This window comes from Frieseomelitta varia, unplaced genomic scaffold, assembly GCF_011392965.1.
Source record: "Frieseomelitta varia isolate USP_RPSP 00005682 unplaced genomic scaffold, Fvar_1.2 scaffold_380, whole genome shotgun sequence".
NCBI classification, from domain to species: domain Eukaryota; kingdom Metazoa; phylum Arthropoda; class Insecta; order Hymenoptera; family Apidae; genus Frieseomelitta; species Frieseomelitta varia.
The window spans coordinates 198,245-215,671 of record NW_025110124.1 but is presented as its reverse complement, the minus strand read 5'-3'; the positions used below and the strand labels follow the sequence as shown (position 1 = coordinate 215,671).

The 17,427-nt window shown below is 29.5% G+C and overlaps 3 protein-coding genes and 1 long non-coding RNA gene across 10 annotated transcripts; 1 reads left to right on the top strand and 3 right to left on the bottom strand.

Moving 5' to 3' along the window:
- Window positions 1-618: 618 nt before the first annotated feature.
- LOC122531257 lies at window positions 619-1,661 on the bottom strand. Its single transcript, XR_006307236.1, has 4 exons — window positions 1,582-1,661; window positions 1,277-1,511; window positions 1,000-1,206; window positions 619-917 (listed from the first exon to the last, which is right to left on the bottom strand). It is a non-coding gene; the product is annotated as an uncharacterized LOC122531257 (long non-coding RNA).
- A 198-nt stretch (window positions 1,662-1,859) lies between these two features.
- Window positions 1,860-8,544, top strand: LOC122531252 (nuclear distribution protein nudE-like 1-B). Of its 6 annotated transcripts, none has more exons than XR_006307231.1 (9): window positions 1,860-1,996; window positions 2,425-2,604; window positions 2,892-3,182; window positions 3,273-3,409; window positions 3,480-3,665; window positions 4,212-4,333; window positions 4,675-4,849; window positions 5,062-5,132; window positions 7,104-7,237. XR_006307231.1 is itself a non-coding variant. In XM_043659033.1 (8 exons), the coding sequence occupies exons 2-8, from the start codon at window positions 2,522-2,524 to the stop codon at window positions 7,159-7,161; spliced, it is 948 nt and encodes a 315-aa protein (XP_043514968.1). In that variant the 5' UTR covers window positions 1,860-1,996; window positions 2,425-2,521; the 3' UTR covers window positions 7,162-8,544. The 6 variants fall into 6 exon arrangements, 1 of the variants encoding a protein (XP_043514968.1); XR_006307233.1 differs by lacking the exon at window positions 1,860-1,996 and adding an exon at window positions 2,004-2,202; XR_006307234.1 differs by lacking the exon at window positions 1,860-1,996 and adding an exon at window positions 2,004-2,274.
- Window positions 8,545-8,628: 84 nt separating this feature from the next.
- Window positions 8,629-11,033, bottom strand: LOC122531256 (histone H3.3A). The gene is made up of 3 exons (XM_043659037.1): window positions 10,883-11,033; window positions 9,740-9,875; window positions 8,629-9,625 (listed from the first exon to the last, which is right to left on the bottom strand). The coding sequence occupies exons 2-3, from the start codon at window positions 9,865-9,867 to the stop codon at window positions 9,343-9,345; spliced, it is 411 nt and encodes a 136-aa protein (XP_043514972.1). The 5' UTR covers window positions 9,868-9,875; window positions 10,883-11,033; the 3' UTR covers window positions 8,629-9,342.
- A 1,237-nt stretch (window positions 11,034-12,270) lies between these two features.
- LOC122531255 (histone H3.3A) lies at window positions 12,271-13,948 on the bottom strand. 2 transcript variants are annotated; one of them, XM_043659035.1, is made up of 3 exons: window positions 13,837-13,948; window positions 13,279-13,422; window positions 12,271-13,192 (listed from the first exon to the last, which is right to left on the bottom strand). In XM_043659035.1, the coding sequence occupies exons 2-3, from the start codon at window positions 13,404-13,406 to the stop codon at window positions 12,910-12,912; spliced, it is 411 nt and encodes a 136-aa protein (XP_043514970.1). In that variant the 5' UTR covers window positions 13,407-13,422; window positions 13,837-13,948; the 3' UTR covers window positions 12,271-12,909. The 2 variants fall into 2 exon arrangements, with proteins under 2 accessions (XP_043514970.1, XP_043514971.1); XM_043659036.1 differs by having other exon boundaries at window positions 13,279-13,414; window positions 13,837-13,929.
- Between the last annotated feature and the right edge of the window lie 3,479 nt (window positions 13,949-17,427).

Here is a 17,427-nt window from a genome sequence, read left to right as displayed (position 1 = left end):
GTTCCTTGTCTAACAGAGGTTCAGATACCTCCTTGCATATCCTATGTTCCTGTTACATTTTCGGATTTTCAGCCGCAATCCGACAGATGCCAGCAGTTTCTCGCCAAGTGTAGCGACTTATAGTTCCTTGAGAACGAGTTTCGAACACCAACTTGTACAAGCCGCAAGCTGTGCGCCTAGCGTCGAAGTCTTAACGATATTCGATGTTAAGCAAACAGAGTGCAGAACACCGCTAGGATAGGTGACCGTCCAGCCTAGCGAGTAGTTAGAACAACAAGCGTCTGGAGTAAGGGGTCGCTGCCATCAGCCCCACTGATGAGTCTAGGCAGCGACTCTGAGACGAAACGCACAACCTTTCCTCACCTTACCCACATTACCATCTCCTACATTATCCTCGCATCATCATCAACACTTTCAATCCCTTCACAAGAATTACGTAGTGAGATTAGTTTCATTTCGCCGCCACGCAACGTCTCATTGAGCAAATTTTCATTTGCAAGAATATTAAATATTAAATAATAATTTAATTTATAAGCTTTTACAGTGGCATCTGTTTGATTATACTCTCATCTTTCTTCCTTTATAAATAATAAGACAATTGACAAACTTCTTTTCAAGATTTTATTTCAGAAAAATAATGTTAGATACAGTATTACATACATATGAATAATTTAGTCTAGCAAATGAGATATTAATTTTTAGACTTTGAACGTTTCTTGATTAAAAATAGATTAATAGATCAGCCATGATATAAAAAATAAATACAAATATTGCAAATTCTTTATGTGAAACTTTAAAATTAACACAATCGTAGAGCATCAGTTCAGGCAATCGATGCAACAATTATTCATAATTAATTATTTAACAATAAAATACACCAGTAGAGATACACGAGACATACTTTAGATTCTGCAAGGCTGAAATTTTACAAATATATTATTAAAAGCGAATAATTTATTAATCTTTATTGATTCATTACAAAATAACAGAAACACCTACCTAGAAAAGTACATACCAGAGTGATCAAAGTCTTCAATTATTACTAGTTACAATCTACAGGTATAAGCTGCTGAACTTTTCAACAAATATGTAACAATCTCTTTTTATTTCCATATCTTATTTCTCAATCTCCTCAACTAAGATTCAGCTTCAGAACATTTCATTAGTTAACGCTTCAACAATCGCTTGATTTTGTTAATCGTCACTCTGCAATAATTAATAAGTAACTAGTAATTGACAAATTAATTGACTAATAATTGAAAAATTTCGATCGTACTTTATAGTATAAAAAACAAGAGCAATAATTCTTCACGTAAGCCCAGTTAAAGCAAATCGAAACAAAGTCGATGCATCTTGCAACCGGCTGCTTCGTGAACGTCTCCTCAGTCACATCGTGCACAGAAACGTGACTGAATGAACTAGCAATTGTATTTTTGTTCCTCTGATCTTCATTTCACGATCGTCGATGTAAATGCAAAATTTGTTTTCTTATATTCCAGAGCGTCGACTCACTGAAACAGATTGTAAATTGCAAATGTAAGAACGAAAGCGAACAAAGTTGAAGTTAACGATCGGTCTCACGTGAGATGATCGATCCGTCGGACGATTTTGTCGTACAATCTCCATTCTAGCCGCGACAAGATAAATCTTTATTGTTATCTATCTACCTTACCATCCGGAAACTCGGCGAGTCATAATTCCGCGGTAATGACATTTGTGTCACACGCGACATATACTCTACGTTTCACCTGCTAAACGTTCACTCAAGGTCTCCGTATTAATACGCATGCATCTTGAGGCAACTTCATCCGATGCGCCTACGCGTCTCATCGACGGTCACACGGCATCCTTCTCGAACAGTTTTCTGAAGAGTATCTCCTCGTGCATCAAGCTTGGTCGTTCGATCGCACTTGTTTTATTTATGCTGGATTGGACCATTTTCGTTAGCCTTCTCTCTTTCTCGCTGTCTCTCCTTGTCTCTCTCTCAACGATACATGTAAGTCTCCCTACTACGATTCTCCGATTCGCACACGTCAACTTCCATCTCGTCTCTGTTACGCTTAACGCAACCCGTTGTTTCATCCAAGGAGCCTTTCTTTGATTATACTCGCGAGCTGTTGACGTTCAGTAACAGTTCTTTGTCTTCTTCGTGATTCTTGTCGACTTGGCAATAGTAGGTTAGATTGACATCGTGCTGGCAAGGTACGCGCGCGTCGCAATAAAATCTTTTTCCACGAGCGTGTACAACTTTCACCAGTATTGTCACTTTAAACGGTACACTTTAACGAATACTTTCTTACATTGTTTTATCAGCTGTATTTCCTGACGAGGTTCATGGTATTTTTCTTGTACACGGATGTAGCTAGATGTGCATCCTTTGAACTTGAATTTTTGTGGAGTCTATAAATCTGTTTGATTTTACAGAATGTCATTGTGTCAATGAAATAGAAGACTCCAGACCTGTGTGTAAACTGTTCAACTTTAATCAGATATTGCACAAGATTGTAATATTGACAAAATTATGGATACCGATCCACCACAGTTTGTGTCGAAAGATGATGAAATTCAATATTGGATGGAACTCGCTCATCAGATACATAGGAGGTGAATTATTTTTATGCTTCTGCGTTCTTCAAATGTAGTTTATTGTTTTATGCTTGTGAAATATTCTTAACTATATATGCGGTATGAGTCACTGAGAAACTATATTGATCAATGTAGAATATAAAAAAGATCATGTTTGTTGTTCTTTATAATCTGTTTATAATGAATAAACTTGTAAAAATAAGTTTCGTTTTTAGAGAAGTTGAACAATTACCGTGAAGTTAATAAAAAGTGATTTAGTTTAGCTTGTTAAAGATTCATTGTTAAATTTTGTTATAACATCACAGGAAAGAGGACATAGAAAGGGAATTAGAGGAATTTCAAGAAAATTCGCAGCTATTAGAAAAAGAACTGGAAGCATCCTTAGAACAGGCAGAGAAAAATAACAGAGAACTACGCCAACGGAATACAAGACTAGCCACTGAAGTTGAACAATTAAGAACTAGATTGGATCAACAAACAACAGACTGTGCAATGTTTCAAGGGAAAGCTCAGGATTTACAGACACAACATGATCATTTATTAAAGTACATAAGGGAATTAGAACAAAAAAATGACGACTTGGAAAGAGCTCATAGGTATTTGAAAATTGCATTGTTATTACTAACATCTACTAAGTAAATGTGGTATTTAATATAACATGTTTCTTATCTATTCTCACTTTGCAGAATAAATAGGGTAACAGAAGAAGAGATAGAAGCCAAACTTAATTCTGCCATTGAAAAGAATGCTTTGTTAGAATCAGAACTTGATGAAAAGGAAGCTCTAAAAGTTATAGTACAGAGACTGATGGATGAAATTAGAGGTCGAACAATTAATTGACAAACCTTCGATAACTAATGACTAAACTTTTGCTAATAATTTGTTTATTACAGATTTAAAACAGGAAATTCAAGTTCAAGAAAGGCATCAACCAGATAATGATAAGTCAGCTGATAGAGTTCGTAATCACGTTGATAGTAATAAACTTCAAGTCGAATTGGAAACACATATGTCGCCTAGTAACCCAATAGTACCACAATCCATATCTCCAAATAATACAACAACTTCGCCATTAAAAAGTAAGATCCATAATACTCTTCGTAAGACTAAGCGCATGTTTTGCTTTGGACCTAAAAGATGATCTTTATCGTTATTAAAAATAATAATTAACATACAGAATACTTGTGTCTAACATGTCGAATGGATAAGAATGGATATAGATGAAAAGTTTTAACCCAATTAACTTTTCAATTTAATGTATATTTTTTGTATATCATCTGACATTTTTTTCTTTTATGATAAATGAATTTGCTTATTTCTTGGTATTTAAGGCTGACTAAACAGAAGTTGGTCTAACATTTGTGCTTGATTAATATACCTTTATATGCTTTAATTAATTTTATCTTTCTGTATATATACCTATATATATGATATTGTCATTAATGAAATAAAAATTATTTTAACAAACTTGTCCTTTATTTTAGTTTCTGAATATACTTTCAAATAAAATTTTTTTTCTTTTTTTTTTATTGAATTATCATTGTGTAGTATTTTTATTTCTTATCTTGATATCTTATCATTACATTTATATAGTAATTTATATCTTTTTTCCTGTTCACAATTAGTTGGAAACAGAGTTGTAACTGGAAACAACAACAATAATAATAACAACGTGAATCCATCATTGACACCATGCACAAGAATATTAGCGATGAACATGATTGGTGATCTTATGAGGAAAGTTGGTGTAAGTATAATCATTATCTTTCATACATATATATGTAGTTCTTTTGTTTCAAAGGAACATTTGATGTACAAAGATAGCTTCAAGCATGGCTTGTGTATTTTTGAGTTTTAAAAATTATATTTAGTTGTCATAAAAATATTGCGTTTTAAATTGGCAACTATTCTAATTTATGTGCTTTATTTCTCTTGATTTTATTTAAGCATTGATTTATTTTATCTGATGTACTTTCGTTACATGGTAATTTGAGCCAAATGATGATGAATTTATGTGATTTAGTTCATATAAGATTTTTTTAATCATCAGCTGATGATACTGGTAGTGTGATGTAGTTGGTTTGGTAGCTTGACAGGTGGGTCTGCATGGACTGTAGGAAGTTAAAATGCACTTGTCTTGGTGGGAAAAATACAATTTCCACTACACCTACTGATTTACCATCCGTCCAGGTTCACGTACCTACTCATTGTGTACGACAACAACCTAGATCAACCAAATGCTGATCAAGCTTTTTGTGTACAGGTCTTTATTTGATTTCTTTTGCTTTCTCTTGTATATTTTTTTCTGTACACATCATACATGGTTCCTTGCCACCCGCTTTAATTGTCCTCCATGTAATTGGCATCACCAACTTTAAAAATTAGCCCTTAATATTCAAAATAAGGGCAAACAACAATAATATTTTTAAGGAAAATGATAGTATCTCATTTAATAATAAATGTTTAATCACGTAGGCATTGGAGAATAAGTTAAACACATGTCAAAATCCATCTCGAGAGGATCAAGCCGTTCGCGATCTTTACAGGTAACATTAGAATAATATTATAATTTAAAATGTCAGTTTTTATATCGTTATGCAATGCGTGTATTCGTAGCAATAAAATATCATGTATCAAATATTCGAAAGTGAACATTGGAAGAAATTAATAAAATTCTCTCAATGAAAAATTTTCTTCAATGAAAGAGCTCAAGATGACATTGCCTGAAATGATACATGATAGTCGTACTAAATCATTTGTACTTAGTAGTTTTATGTCTACTTTTAGTTACGTAATGCTTCCTATGAACATTAAATTTACGAATTTATAGATAAAGATAGCTTTTCATGGTCCCAGTTCTCTAGCTTTTTAATTGTTAAAAATGTATTTAAAAAGACTGCATCACATTATGTTACTAATTGAAACGGAGCATTTTGTTTTTCTTTTTTATGTTTATGTGTAAATTGTTTTAGTTATTAGTAATAAACAAAACTCAGACAAAGCGATCAAAATTAATTATAAAGTAAATATTAAAAAGTAAGTTTCAAGCATTTGTACGTTTAATTCTTTTTAGTTCCATAACTTAACGTTATTGTTTACTGTATGTTAATTTAAATGTATGTTTTATGTAACAAGCTTATAATTAGCTGTGTAGCTTTTCTTTGTGATTCAAAGAGTACAATATACTTTTATTGTAATCTGTTAAGATCTTAATAATCTAACTTTTAGAAAAGGAGTATTTTTTAATTCTATATATTTTTTTAAAAAACTAATGAAAAATTATGAAAGATTTTATTGTTCCATGATTATTAAGATCCTTAATAAATCAGATTAATGTTTACATCAAATAGTTAAATGTATGTATTAAATGTATGTAGAATATACTGTTACTGGTATGATGTGAAAAGCCAATAGAAGCCTTTGCTGTTGTACACATACATGTTATAGATATACCAAAAATAATTTTTAAAAAGGACTAAATTTTCGAGTCAATTACATTATACAAAATTTGGCTTCCAGAATTATAGACTTTATAAATTGAAATTGAATATAAAATTTAGTAAAGGAAACTTTTATTACAAAATAAAAATAATTTAAGTATGCTTAATATCACTAAAAAATTCTCTTATACATTGGATTGAGCCAATAGGCGAAAAAGATATTTCTAACTAGATATTATTAAATTTTGTATATCATCAATGCAGTAATAAGTTAAGAAATTTCAACATTTGTATACTTGTATATAATGATTGCATGTATTATTAAAAGTGAATGAAATTGAAAATTTTTTTAGATTTTAAGATGCAAAGTATGTAGCATTGTAATCATTAATTCATTATTCAAAAAAATCTTAAGAAATACTAATAAAAATGAAATTGTGTTGTGCATAAAAAAAATATTCATGGCTCAATCTAATTCCATATTAATGTTGCATTAGAATAATACTCTTTGAAAATTCAATTTTAAGAGTCATGACTTTTTTTGTAATATGAAGAAAGAAATGTCAATTAACAAACTTCTTCTACACAGGGATTCATCATTAATCGCATTGTTAATTTTTGCATTTTCCCTGTTTCCCTGCATGATGTGTTACTTTCTTGTATCTTGTTAGTAATGTTCACAAAGTGTATAAATAAAATTTTTCAGAGTATTTTTCATATCAAACTGTTGGATATATATTAAATCTGCACATTATAGAATTTTTATCTTGTTTCTGTTTCATTTAAATCATACATTAACACCAAATCTTAAAAAAAGCGAACATCATTAAATTGTAATTCAAAATATTTTTCATATGTACAGTTGCACAATTCATAAACATGTACAGCATTTCTCAATCTTTTCTGTTTCTGCTCTCACAACTAGTTATATATAATTTAATTTATTAAACAAAGTAATGACAAAACTAAGTTTAAATAAGGAAGTAATATTCCAGATGTAATTAAGTATTTTTGATTAAGATTGAGAAATGCTGATTTGAATAGATATATTTGTAACACTAAATTTTTTTAACTTAGGACTAGACGACAAGTTCGAGGTTTTGCCTCTGGCAACAGCAATCACATTCGATTATAAACAAGGGATAATATTCCAATAATAAAAAAATTTTTTGCATTGTATTCATATGACTAATTTATGTTATTTTGATTAACAAAAATCTCACGTGCTAATTTATTATAAATCTCTATAAGTAAGACAGGATTATTTAATGTAATTTAATTATTTAATTATCATTTTACATCAAATTCGCAATTTTTTAGTCATTATTTGTCTCTTTTTTTATCATAATTCAAAAGTATACTTAGTAATATCTTATTTAGGAGTAAATTTGTAAATAAATAATCGAAATTGTAAGTCTCAATACCATTAATAAATGATTTAATAAAATTCATCATTGTGATAAGTGATAATTCTAAATAATTGTGTAGGTATTCACAAATGATATTAAGGGAAGACACCAGTTATCTTTCAGATAAATTTTTGCAAATACAAATATTTTTCCATGCTATTCTTTAGATTTTATTTAAATCACATAAGACTTCATCGTATAATTAATTATATTTTGGAATTTTAAATTTATTTTTATTAAAAATAATTATGTTGCAAAATTTAAATCTTTATCTCTCCATTACTTCACAAACAAATGGTAAAAAAATTCATGTTTTTTCAATGTTCCTATTCTTAGCCTCTATCTGAGTATCTGTTTCTTATAAAAATATTGAAATTTACTAATTATAATTTTCTTTAGTGTAATAACTTGTTTATCCACAAAAATATTTTGATTACTAAAGAGAGATGTGTATTTATAAAATTTTATCTAAAAAATAACTGAAAGTTCAATTTTGCCTAAGTATCTTCCCTTAAGTAATTTGTGAGCTTTAGTTTCGAATATATATAATTTCTAGCACGATTAAAACTTCAGCTACATTAGAAATGATATTGTAACAATGATATTGTAGTGCAAAATTTAACTTTTATAGGAAATTAGGTATTTATATATATACAAATATATATATTTAGATACTTATATATATATCTATTTTTTAATAATAAAAGAATATCCTCTCATGTCATAAAATAATTCAATTTTATACTTTAAAATGTGTAAAAGCTATTTAATTATTTATTTCTATATAAATTATATGCTTTAAGCTACTGTGTAATCATAAATAATTTCAAGTTTGAGATATTTACATAAAGTAGAATCATGCTAATAAAACCAAAAATTGAAATATATTCAATTATAATATTGGAACATTATTAATTTATAGATTCCGCTTAACGTATAAAATAGAAATGAAAAATTATATTTAAACGCAATAAATATTACCGATTTGTGCAAATTAACTGTGAACTGTACTTTGAAATGAAAAATTATAAGAATTTACGTAATATTTGTAACATAAATTTGTAAAAGTATAAACTGAACTATTTGTAAAATAAAGATATTGTAAACTATTTCTCAATTATTGTAGAATTAAAATTTCTAGAACCTAATTCATCTGATGTGTATTTCTCGTAAGATAAAAAAAAAAAGGTAAGTTAGTATTATTTTGAAGATTTATTTATGAAACGTTTATCTTTACACGAACAATGAATAGTTGACTGATTGAAATACCTTATGTAATTTTCATACAACCAGGGATCTAAAATGGTAAACACTACATTGAATTCCTACAAAGAAACTGTCTTATTCTCTAATGCACATTTCACAATGTATTATACCAATAATGATAATGACGACGAATATAATAAAACTGTAATGAAAAACTTTTTTGAGAACATTTATAAGTTTACTCAATCTTAATAGTACTTTTAGAAGAATTAACAATTTGACTTGTTTTTTTATCACGATCGTTTGCTTTTCAGTTTCAAACTTTTTTTTCTGTTTTTTAGGAGTATCCTTACATTGTAGAGCATAAAATGAAAAAAAAAATATATGAATGAAATTGAAGAATCAACATTTGTAATTGATAATTTTTCGAAAAAAAACAACATACGTTTCTACGTTTGTACAATAATACCAAAAGTTGGGAACTACCTACATATTAAAAACAGTTTATACCGATTTTCGTATCTACTTTTTCAGAAATCTGAATTTTAGATACGTATTATAAAGGATGATCATATCATAACTTGTACACTATTATGAAGTACAACATAATACGTAGCTTGGAATGAAAATGTTTCATCCACGACTGTTACGAATGATAATAATAATAGTAGTAAATGGTATGTATGGGAGTTACATATTATTTAAGCACGCTCGCCACGAATTCGTCGGGCCAGCTGGATATCCTTGGGCATGATTGTTACACGCTTCGCATGGATGGCGCACAAGTTTGTGTCCTCAAACAAACCGACCAAATACGCTTCTGATGCTTCTTGCAAAGCTCCGATTGCAGCACTTTGAAAACGTAGATCAGTTTTGAAATCCTGTGCGATTTCACGAACTAATCTTTGGAAAGGTAATTTTCTGATCAGCAACTCAGTTGACTTTTGGTATCTTCTGATTTCTCGAAGAGCTACTGTACCAGGTCTAAAAATTATAATTATAATTGTATATATGTATATATAACATTTAATATTTATACATGTTCAATATTATTAATTAATATTAATATTTATCCATAATCTAATATCTAGGATATACCTGTATCGATGTGGTTTTTTTACACCACCAGTGGATGGTGCACTTTTACGTGCTGCCTTTGTAGCTAGCTGTTTACGAGGTGCTTTACCTCCAGTTGATTTACGAGCTGTCTGCTTAGTACGTGCCATTCTTCACTCTGAAATAATATAAACTTGATTAAAAAAAGACTAATCATATATTGTTTTTAACCAAATCAGAAAGTTTTAATTGAAATGTAGGAAAAGCACGAACTCTACGATTCCCATTATTCACATTCTCATACAGTACGACTAATTTTCATAAAAAAAATTCATAAAATCTAAAAATACTTGTTATTTGGTGCAATTAAATATTTCAGATCCACATAAAAACCAGATATTATCATACAAATTCATAAAGCTCACTAATAACATAAACTGGAACTTTTTCCTTGACATTATGATAAATAATAGCAAAAGTAATCAATCGATACAAAATAATACTTTTTCCGAGATAATTATATCATGAATTAAAACATGTGGATACCAAGTAATTCACTAAGATACATTGCAAAATCAATTCAGACAGTATGTTACAAAACAACTAAAACATAATATCCGTAGGTATCTATGGGAATTGGAGAATTAAAAGGTTTGATAATAACAGAGGTAAACTAAGCTTTGGAGTGGGACGATCGGAGGATGGTGGGGCAACAGTGAGTGGGGGTATGTTCCGTTGCTGTTCGTGCAGAGGAACCGCGCACCAAGGAACGCTGCGCATTGCGCAATGTACAAACTTTCGTTCCTCTCTCGCATCGACGCGACTAAAATCCATGCTAACCAGAAAAATGTATTATCTGAATAATCAGCTATGTCCTTCGTTCCCTGTTCATTTCTACGATGAGGACTATCACGGTTCGTGAAATGAAACAAGGCAAATAACATTAGAGAACCGAAAGCGGAACGAAAGCGTTGCTCGTAAGAAAGGTTCACGAAACGGTTCCCTCCACGGAACGTCAATTGCAAAATGGAGGCAATACGACAGTACGTCGCGTTCCCAGGCAAAAACTCGGGTTTTCCAGCACACTTTACATCTCCCGATACACGCTGTTACGCTTGCACACTCCCCGACACCAGTAATCACACGCGGTCGTGAATGAAGCGAATTTCTGACAGATTTACATACCAATCAACGAAAATATTCTACGAGAAGCGGCAGTTAGCACTATCCGTTTCCTTGTACTTCGATGGCAGTGGACGCTCTCCCAAGTCACGACTCCCTTGTCCCTACCCCCTAGAAATTAAATTGCGAGAGGCACGTAAGCCCGCGGTGCACTGCATCCAATCGGATGTCGGATAGCGGCTGAGCTTCATAGTGTAACACATGCGATTGGCTCAGCCTCCTACGCCTAGAGTGCGAACCGTGAAGAACCCTGTCAATTGTAATATACATGATACTGCTCGTAGCAGCAACCTCGTTTTTAACAAACAACAATTGTCATCCCGTTCGCCGTGCAACTCGAGCAAATCGATATGTTTTTCCGTTCTAGGGAAGATTTCCTACGGAGAATCACAGGAGATACTGCAAAGCATTAATCCACGTCCGATCAACAAGTCTGGTAGAAACTGGGTTGAAATTTATAGAGCGGAGCGCACGAGTTTCGCGAGTTTTGTCCTGTAATTCTAGTTGCAATGAAATCGGTCATTTCGTGGAAATCTCCAGAAAGACATGGAAATTCTATGGAACATACGAGAAGGACACGTCATTCCAATATTCGAACAGTTGTTAAGATAGCAATTTTTGACGATTCTTCGGAATGAATATACTTAGAATCGAACGTTGTACAACTATTCTGGATGTTAGAGTCTCTTCTACGTTTTCTGTTCGGAAAAAAATAGACGCCATTGCGCGTTTAAACGTAAACATGTTGGAACGATGTCGAGTTAGCGAAATTATTGAATTTTGGCGCTTTTGTCAACACAACTTTACGGCGGACATTGTACTATGCTGAATTTGATTGGATAAATTTTTTGTTTTTAGATTTAGCAGTTTAATTTAAATTATACTCGTACTTAACACAAAAAAAAAAAATATAAATTATCATTAACGATGAATTTTTGATACTAAATGTTTCGCGTTCACCAGTTCATAGTTATAAAACATGTTATATTAATATCTAAAAAATCAATAAAATAAAAAATCGTAAAATAACTTATATTGATGACACAATCCTTGTAATTACCGATCGTATCAATATTGTATATTCAATAATTATAATAAAAAAAAAAATTTATATTTACAAACTTGTTGAAAAAATATTTTTTTAACAAAATAATTTTTAACTACGAACTTCAATACTAAACGACAATATGTATTTAAAAAGTAAATATCGAGCTCAATTCTTTAGGAAGACAATGCAAGTTAAATTTATTAAAAAATTTTATGAATCATTTACATTAATTTAGAATGTTATGAACTTTTTTTTTTAAATTACTATTATTACAATTATTAAAATAATAATTTAATTAATAACGAATTTTAAGGTCAGAATATTTTGTAAAAAATTAAATATATACGTCCAAATCAATTTTGATAATCTAATATTACAAATACAACTAACATATAGATTATAACATTTTTCATACACTTGGCTCCTTTCAGTGAAATGCCACTTGGCTCCTTTCAGTGAAAGGCCACGTTTGTATTTACTTGCATAAAAGGATTATCTTATACATTATAAATTTAATCTAATCTAAGATCTAATTTGACAGTAATATAGAAAACTGTATTTGAAAAGTGTATTAATCACGAATAGCGTACATAATTCATTTTTCAGGCAAAACATTGTCTACATATATTATATTGCTTATACGTGGCTTACATTACTTATAATTGTACATAATAAAATATGAATTATGCAAAGTGCTATTACTATTCGTCACAAACTACTTACTCCGCATCGTGCTTTCTGCATATTTGCCTATACTTAAATTATAAACGTCTTCGACTAAACTACTTGATATGATGGTTAGATATATATTTTATCTCTGAATTCTAGAATTTGGCAGTGTAATTACCTATGGTAGTGGTTTATGAAAAAAAACTAAGTCACAATGAATTTGATTATAATAGATTTGAATTTGATTCAAGAATGTGAAAATAACATGAAGTTGAGAAAAGAAAGAATCCAAAGAATCTGAAACATGAACTGTTTAAGCACGCTCGCCGCGAATTCGTCTTGCTAACTGAATATCTTTAGGCATTATTGTGACGCGTTTGGCGTGAATTGCACACAGATTTGTGTCTTCGAACAATCCAACCAAATACGCTTCTGATGCTTCCTGCAAAGCTCCAATTGCAGCACTTTGAAATCGCAAGTCAGTTTTGAAATCCTGTGCAATTTCACGAACTAGACGTTGGAATGGTAATTTTCTGATAAGCAACTCGGTCGATTTCTGGTATCTTCTGATTTCTCTGAGTGCTACAGTACCAGGCCTAATAAACAAAATACATTAATGAAGTTACAAATTAAAGTCATTGTCATTATATCAGAAACAATGACTTTATGTAATGTTTCTTACCTGTAACGATGAGGCTTTTTCACTCCACCAGTGGATGGTGCACTCTTACGTGCAGCTTTAGTTGCAAGTTGCTTCCTGGGAGCTTTACCTCCTGTTGACTTACGTGCAGTCTGCTTAGTACGTGCCATTGTTTACTCTGAAATACTGCAAATTTGATCAGTATTATTTATAAATTGTAAATTATCCACTTCCGTTTTAATAAAAATAACGGTATATGATTTAATAAATAAAAAACAATGTTTATTATATTAAAAAAACACTAGATTTTTTAAATTACTTTTTTAATTACTGCAAATTCACTCGCAAACATGTTAAATTAGACGAGAACGAATTAGAGTTAGTATAAATTAAAATCCGGTTTCCCTCCAAAAGCAGACACAATAAACAAAATGGCGACAAGCGTGCATGTAACATTGATATGCACAAGAGATTTGTACATTGCGAAGTACCACGATTTTTTCCACCATCAAAAATATTATTTATAAATAATATGTATAAACGCGACGACGTGCGAACGATTTATTACATTTGTTTGACGATAAAATCAAAGAAATGTACCTGTTAGTCAATTGGTTTGTTATAGGATTTCCGCACTCTTCGTCGATATTAGACTTATGTCGGTTAGTGTTTTTTCAGAAACGCAGTTTGGTCCTGTGAAAGATAGGCGACAGCACCGTTCAGATACGGATCACAGGATTGGCTGTTTCTTCGTAACAACGCTTGTGATTCGTCAACTTCCGACGAATAAACGTATTTGTTATGGAATTTATAAGTTCATAATTATTTTAATAGCTTTACGTGAAATATTATAATCAAAATATGTTCAATGTATAGTACCATGCATGACATATGAATCATACATTTTTCAGAAACATGTGAACATGTGTAACACACGTGTACTCATGCGCGTGCCCGTGTATAGACGTACGACTATATTTACCAATTTGCATCCTAGTGCATTGATCCACATGGAGATATATACACATATATATATATATATACATATATATATATATATACACATATATATATATATACACATATATATATATATTACTTGCATATTTTCATAATATACGCCTCTGAAGTGTAATAAATATTCAAAAGCTATTCATGAAAAAAGAATAAAATTTCAACCTAGTAGATTTTTTACTTCAAAAGTCGATGATGTCGAATGGAATTTCTTATTATTGTACGGTGTTATACGAAACTCAAAGAAACGATTATTTATTGTGGTTATAAATAGCATTATGACAGGGGATTATTATTAAAATGAAATTTCATTCGATGACCAACATTAACAATTTTTAAAAGTTGGTATTTCCCAATGTAATGTAATCTTCAATAGCAATTATTCTAAAGAAACTTGTACAAATACATATATACATATGTGCATTGTACAATATAAACACAGTATCTGAATATTGATTTTTATAAATTAGTAATTATATGTGTATATGTATGTACGCATATAGTTTACCGGAATAATATGACTGAATATTTAAAAATAAGGTTAATTACACGTATATATACAAAATATATCAATTTTTAAGACATGTATTTGAATAACGAAGTACTACAAATTAAATTTTATCAATGGAAAAACGATAAATTAAAAAGTTTAATGCAATTTAATAGAAAACATCTCTACGTATAACGTGTTTGTTAGCAATTGTAGAAATAACAATCAGTTAGCTAATATCATGGTACAGAAGTTATCAATATACTTTATTTTTCAAATAATCAATTTTATTGATTTACAATATTTTTCTTTATAGTTCACTACCTAATAATAGCATAAGAAGCAATAATAAACATTCGTTCTACAAATTACGCCATGAGATAATTATTATCCTTATATCTTCGTCAAAATCAATGTTATTCATATACATATATGCATATTTTTTTAAATATATATATATATATATATGTATAAACTTTCAGTCATCAAGAAAATATTAGAACAAAATTTATTTACTAACATTCTAACTACTAACTATTATATTGTTAATTTAAATATGTTATTTAAAACTGTATTGCCAAAAATACGTGTCGTCAATATTAACTTCTTATTTTTCTTTTTTTTTGTCGTTCGCATACAAATGATGCTTCATTTTTTTTTTCTTTATTATTCAATTTGTACTGACATTCATTAGAATTCACCTACAATCATTAATGACAACGAAAACTTCTTACTGCATTTTGTTTGTTTACACTTCAAGTATAGTCTTTCTTTCGGTATGCGACCAGATATGAAATCTTATTTGAACATCGTACAGACGTTTAATGTGAATAATTACATCGATTTTGGCAGGACATGAACATCAAAAATGCAAGCCCATATTACTTTTGTACTTTTATAAAACATCTTCACGTGGAATGTGAAAATTATATTCTATTTTATAAAATCGCGCCAATGTAAACAAAAAGAATAATTATAAAAATCAATTCGTTCAACACTTTTAGTTGTCTTTCAGTACAAGTGAAATACAGTACAATTTAAGAGTTTAAACTCAAATTTAAAAAAATGATTTTATCATACAGAAGGTAATATTTGAACAATTTTCAGTAATTGCAAGCTCGAATTTCGACGTAAAATAGAACATTAAATATATATACAATTTTTACGTACGAAAATATTATTATTACTTATAGAACATATCAGAATTATATACGGAAAAATCACGTGTATAAATATTTCACTGTTTCCTTTCGTTGAATTTTCTTATTCAATCGTAAGAAGAAAGAAAAGAACAGGAGATATAAATAACATTCAGCAATTTTACATTTTTGTATTAACCGCTGCACACAATAAATGCAATTGTAATGCATAATAAAAAGTATCGATAAATGTACAAAACACTTTGTTCTTTAGTAACTACAAGGTACTGCCTGATGTTCTATGTATGTAAACGACATACATGTAAGATCTACAACACCAACCATTCTTCCCTTTCATAATTAATAATTAAATATCAAATATTGTTAACTATATAATATATTGTTTACCATTCGACTCGATCACGAAAAACCATTGTATTACATTCATTTGTTAATTGAAAATTCAATTTTTTTTTTCATTTAAATTTCATATCCATGACATAGATATTTTAGATTAATTAGAATGATCATATGAAATCAATTTACATAAAACAATTTTAAATTAACGTTGTAATAAAGGACAAAAAGTTTCACATCTCACTATGTTAAAATTGTAAATGAAATCATTAATTTCACCTCTCAAGTCGAATAGAAAAGTTTATTTATAAAAATTGTGTTATAATATGAAATACTATATCAACATTTTGTTATAAGAGATGCTGGGTATACGACAATAATACTATACAATTACCATCTTAAAATAATATTTTTCTGGTTGCTTTCATACTTCGACTAATTAATAGTGCATGTGTTTGTTTTTCTTTTATTATTGGCAGCACCTTTGACTAACGTCGATTTAATGTACATAATTGAGATATTGCAATATTTTGTATTTTTTCTGGCTATTCCACAGAAACGGGCACTACTTGATTAGAATTATTTTTTAATACTTTTAATACTTATTTTCCTTATTTAGTATATAAAAAAATTTGTTATTACTAAATATTTGTTTTTGATACTCTATTAAAATATGTATTCAAAATTAAATGAATACTTTATCATTATTCACGTAGAAATATTATACACTACACACATATTTAAGTTTTTTATAAGTCTAATAAAACTCTACACTACATATTTGTCTTTAATTCCTTTGAAATTAAGTATTCATTAATAAAATAATTGTTTTTAAAATTTGCTAGTCAGAAGAATAAATAAATTACGAATAAATTTATGAATCTTTAAACAGTATTATTTTTCATTTTTCATTGCCACACTTACAAATTTTATGTAGATCTTAAAGTCTTACAGATTTTAAAAACCGTCATTTAAATCTTTTTTTTTTTAATGTACTATAGGATTTTGCCCGCCTCTGCTAAACATTGTAAATTTTTTCACATCTTGATTAAGATAGCTCTTCAATATGTATAATTTTTAAATTTATAGAAAATTAGCAATGATATGAGTTTAGCCTATACAGAATCACGATCATTGTATAAAAATGCATATACAGAAGTAACCACAACCAGAACAATCTTAGATATCCAT

Coding starts and splice junctions, on each gene's coding strand:
- LOC122531252 (XM_043659033.1), top strand. CDS start 2,522: ATGGATACCGATCCACCACAGTTTGTGTCGAAAGATGATGAAATTCAA. Junction 2,605..2,891: donor GCTCATCAGATACATAGGAG/GTGAATTATTTT, acceptor ATAACATCACAG/GAAAGAGGACATAGAAAGGG. Junction 3,666..4,211: donor AACAACTTCGCCATTAAAAA/GTAAGATCCATA, acceptor GTTCACAATTAG/TTGGAAACAGAGTTGTAACT.
- LOC122531256 (XM_043659037.1), bottom strand. CDS start 9,867: ATGGCACGTACTAAGCAGACAGCTCGTAAATCAACTGGAGGTAAAGCA. Junction 9,626..9,739: donor AAAAAACCACATCGATACAG/GTATATCCTAGA, acceptor TATAATTTTTAG/ACCTGGTACAGTAGCTCTTC.
- LOC122531255 (XM_043659035.1), bottom strand. CDS start 13,406: ATGGCACGTACTAAGCAGACTGCACGTAAGTCAACAGGAGGTAAAGCT. Junction 13,193..13,278: donor AAAAAGCCTCATCGTTACAG/GTAAGAAACATT, acceptor TTTGTTTATTAG/GCCTGGTACTGTAGCACTCA.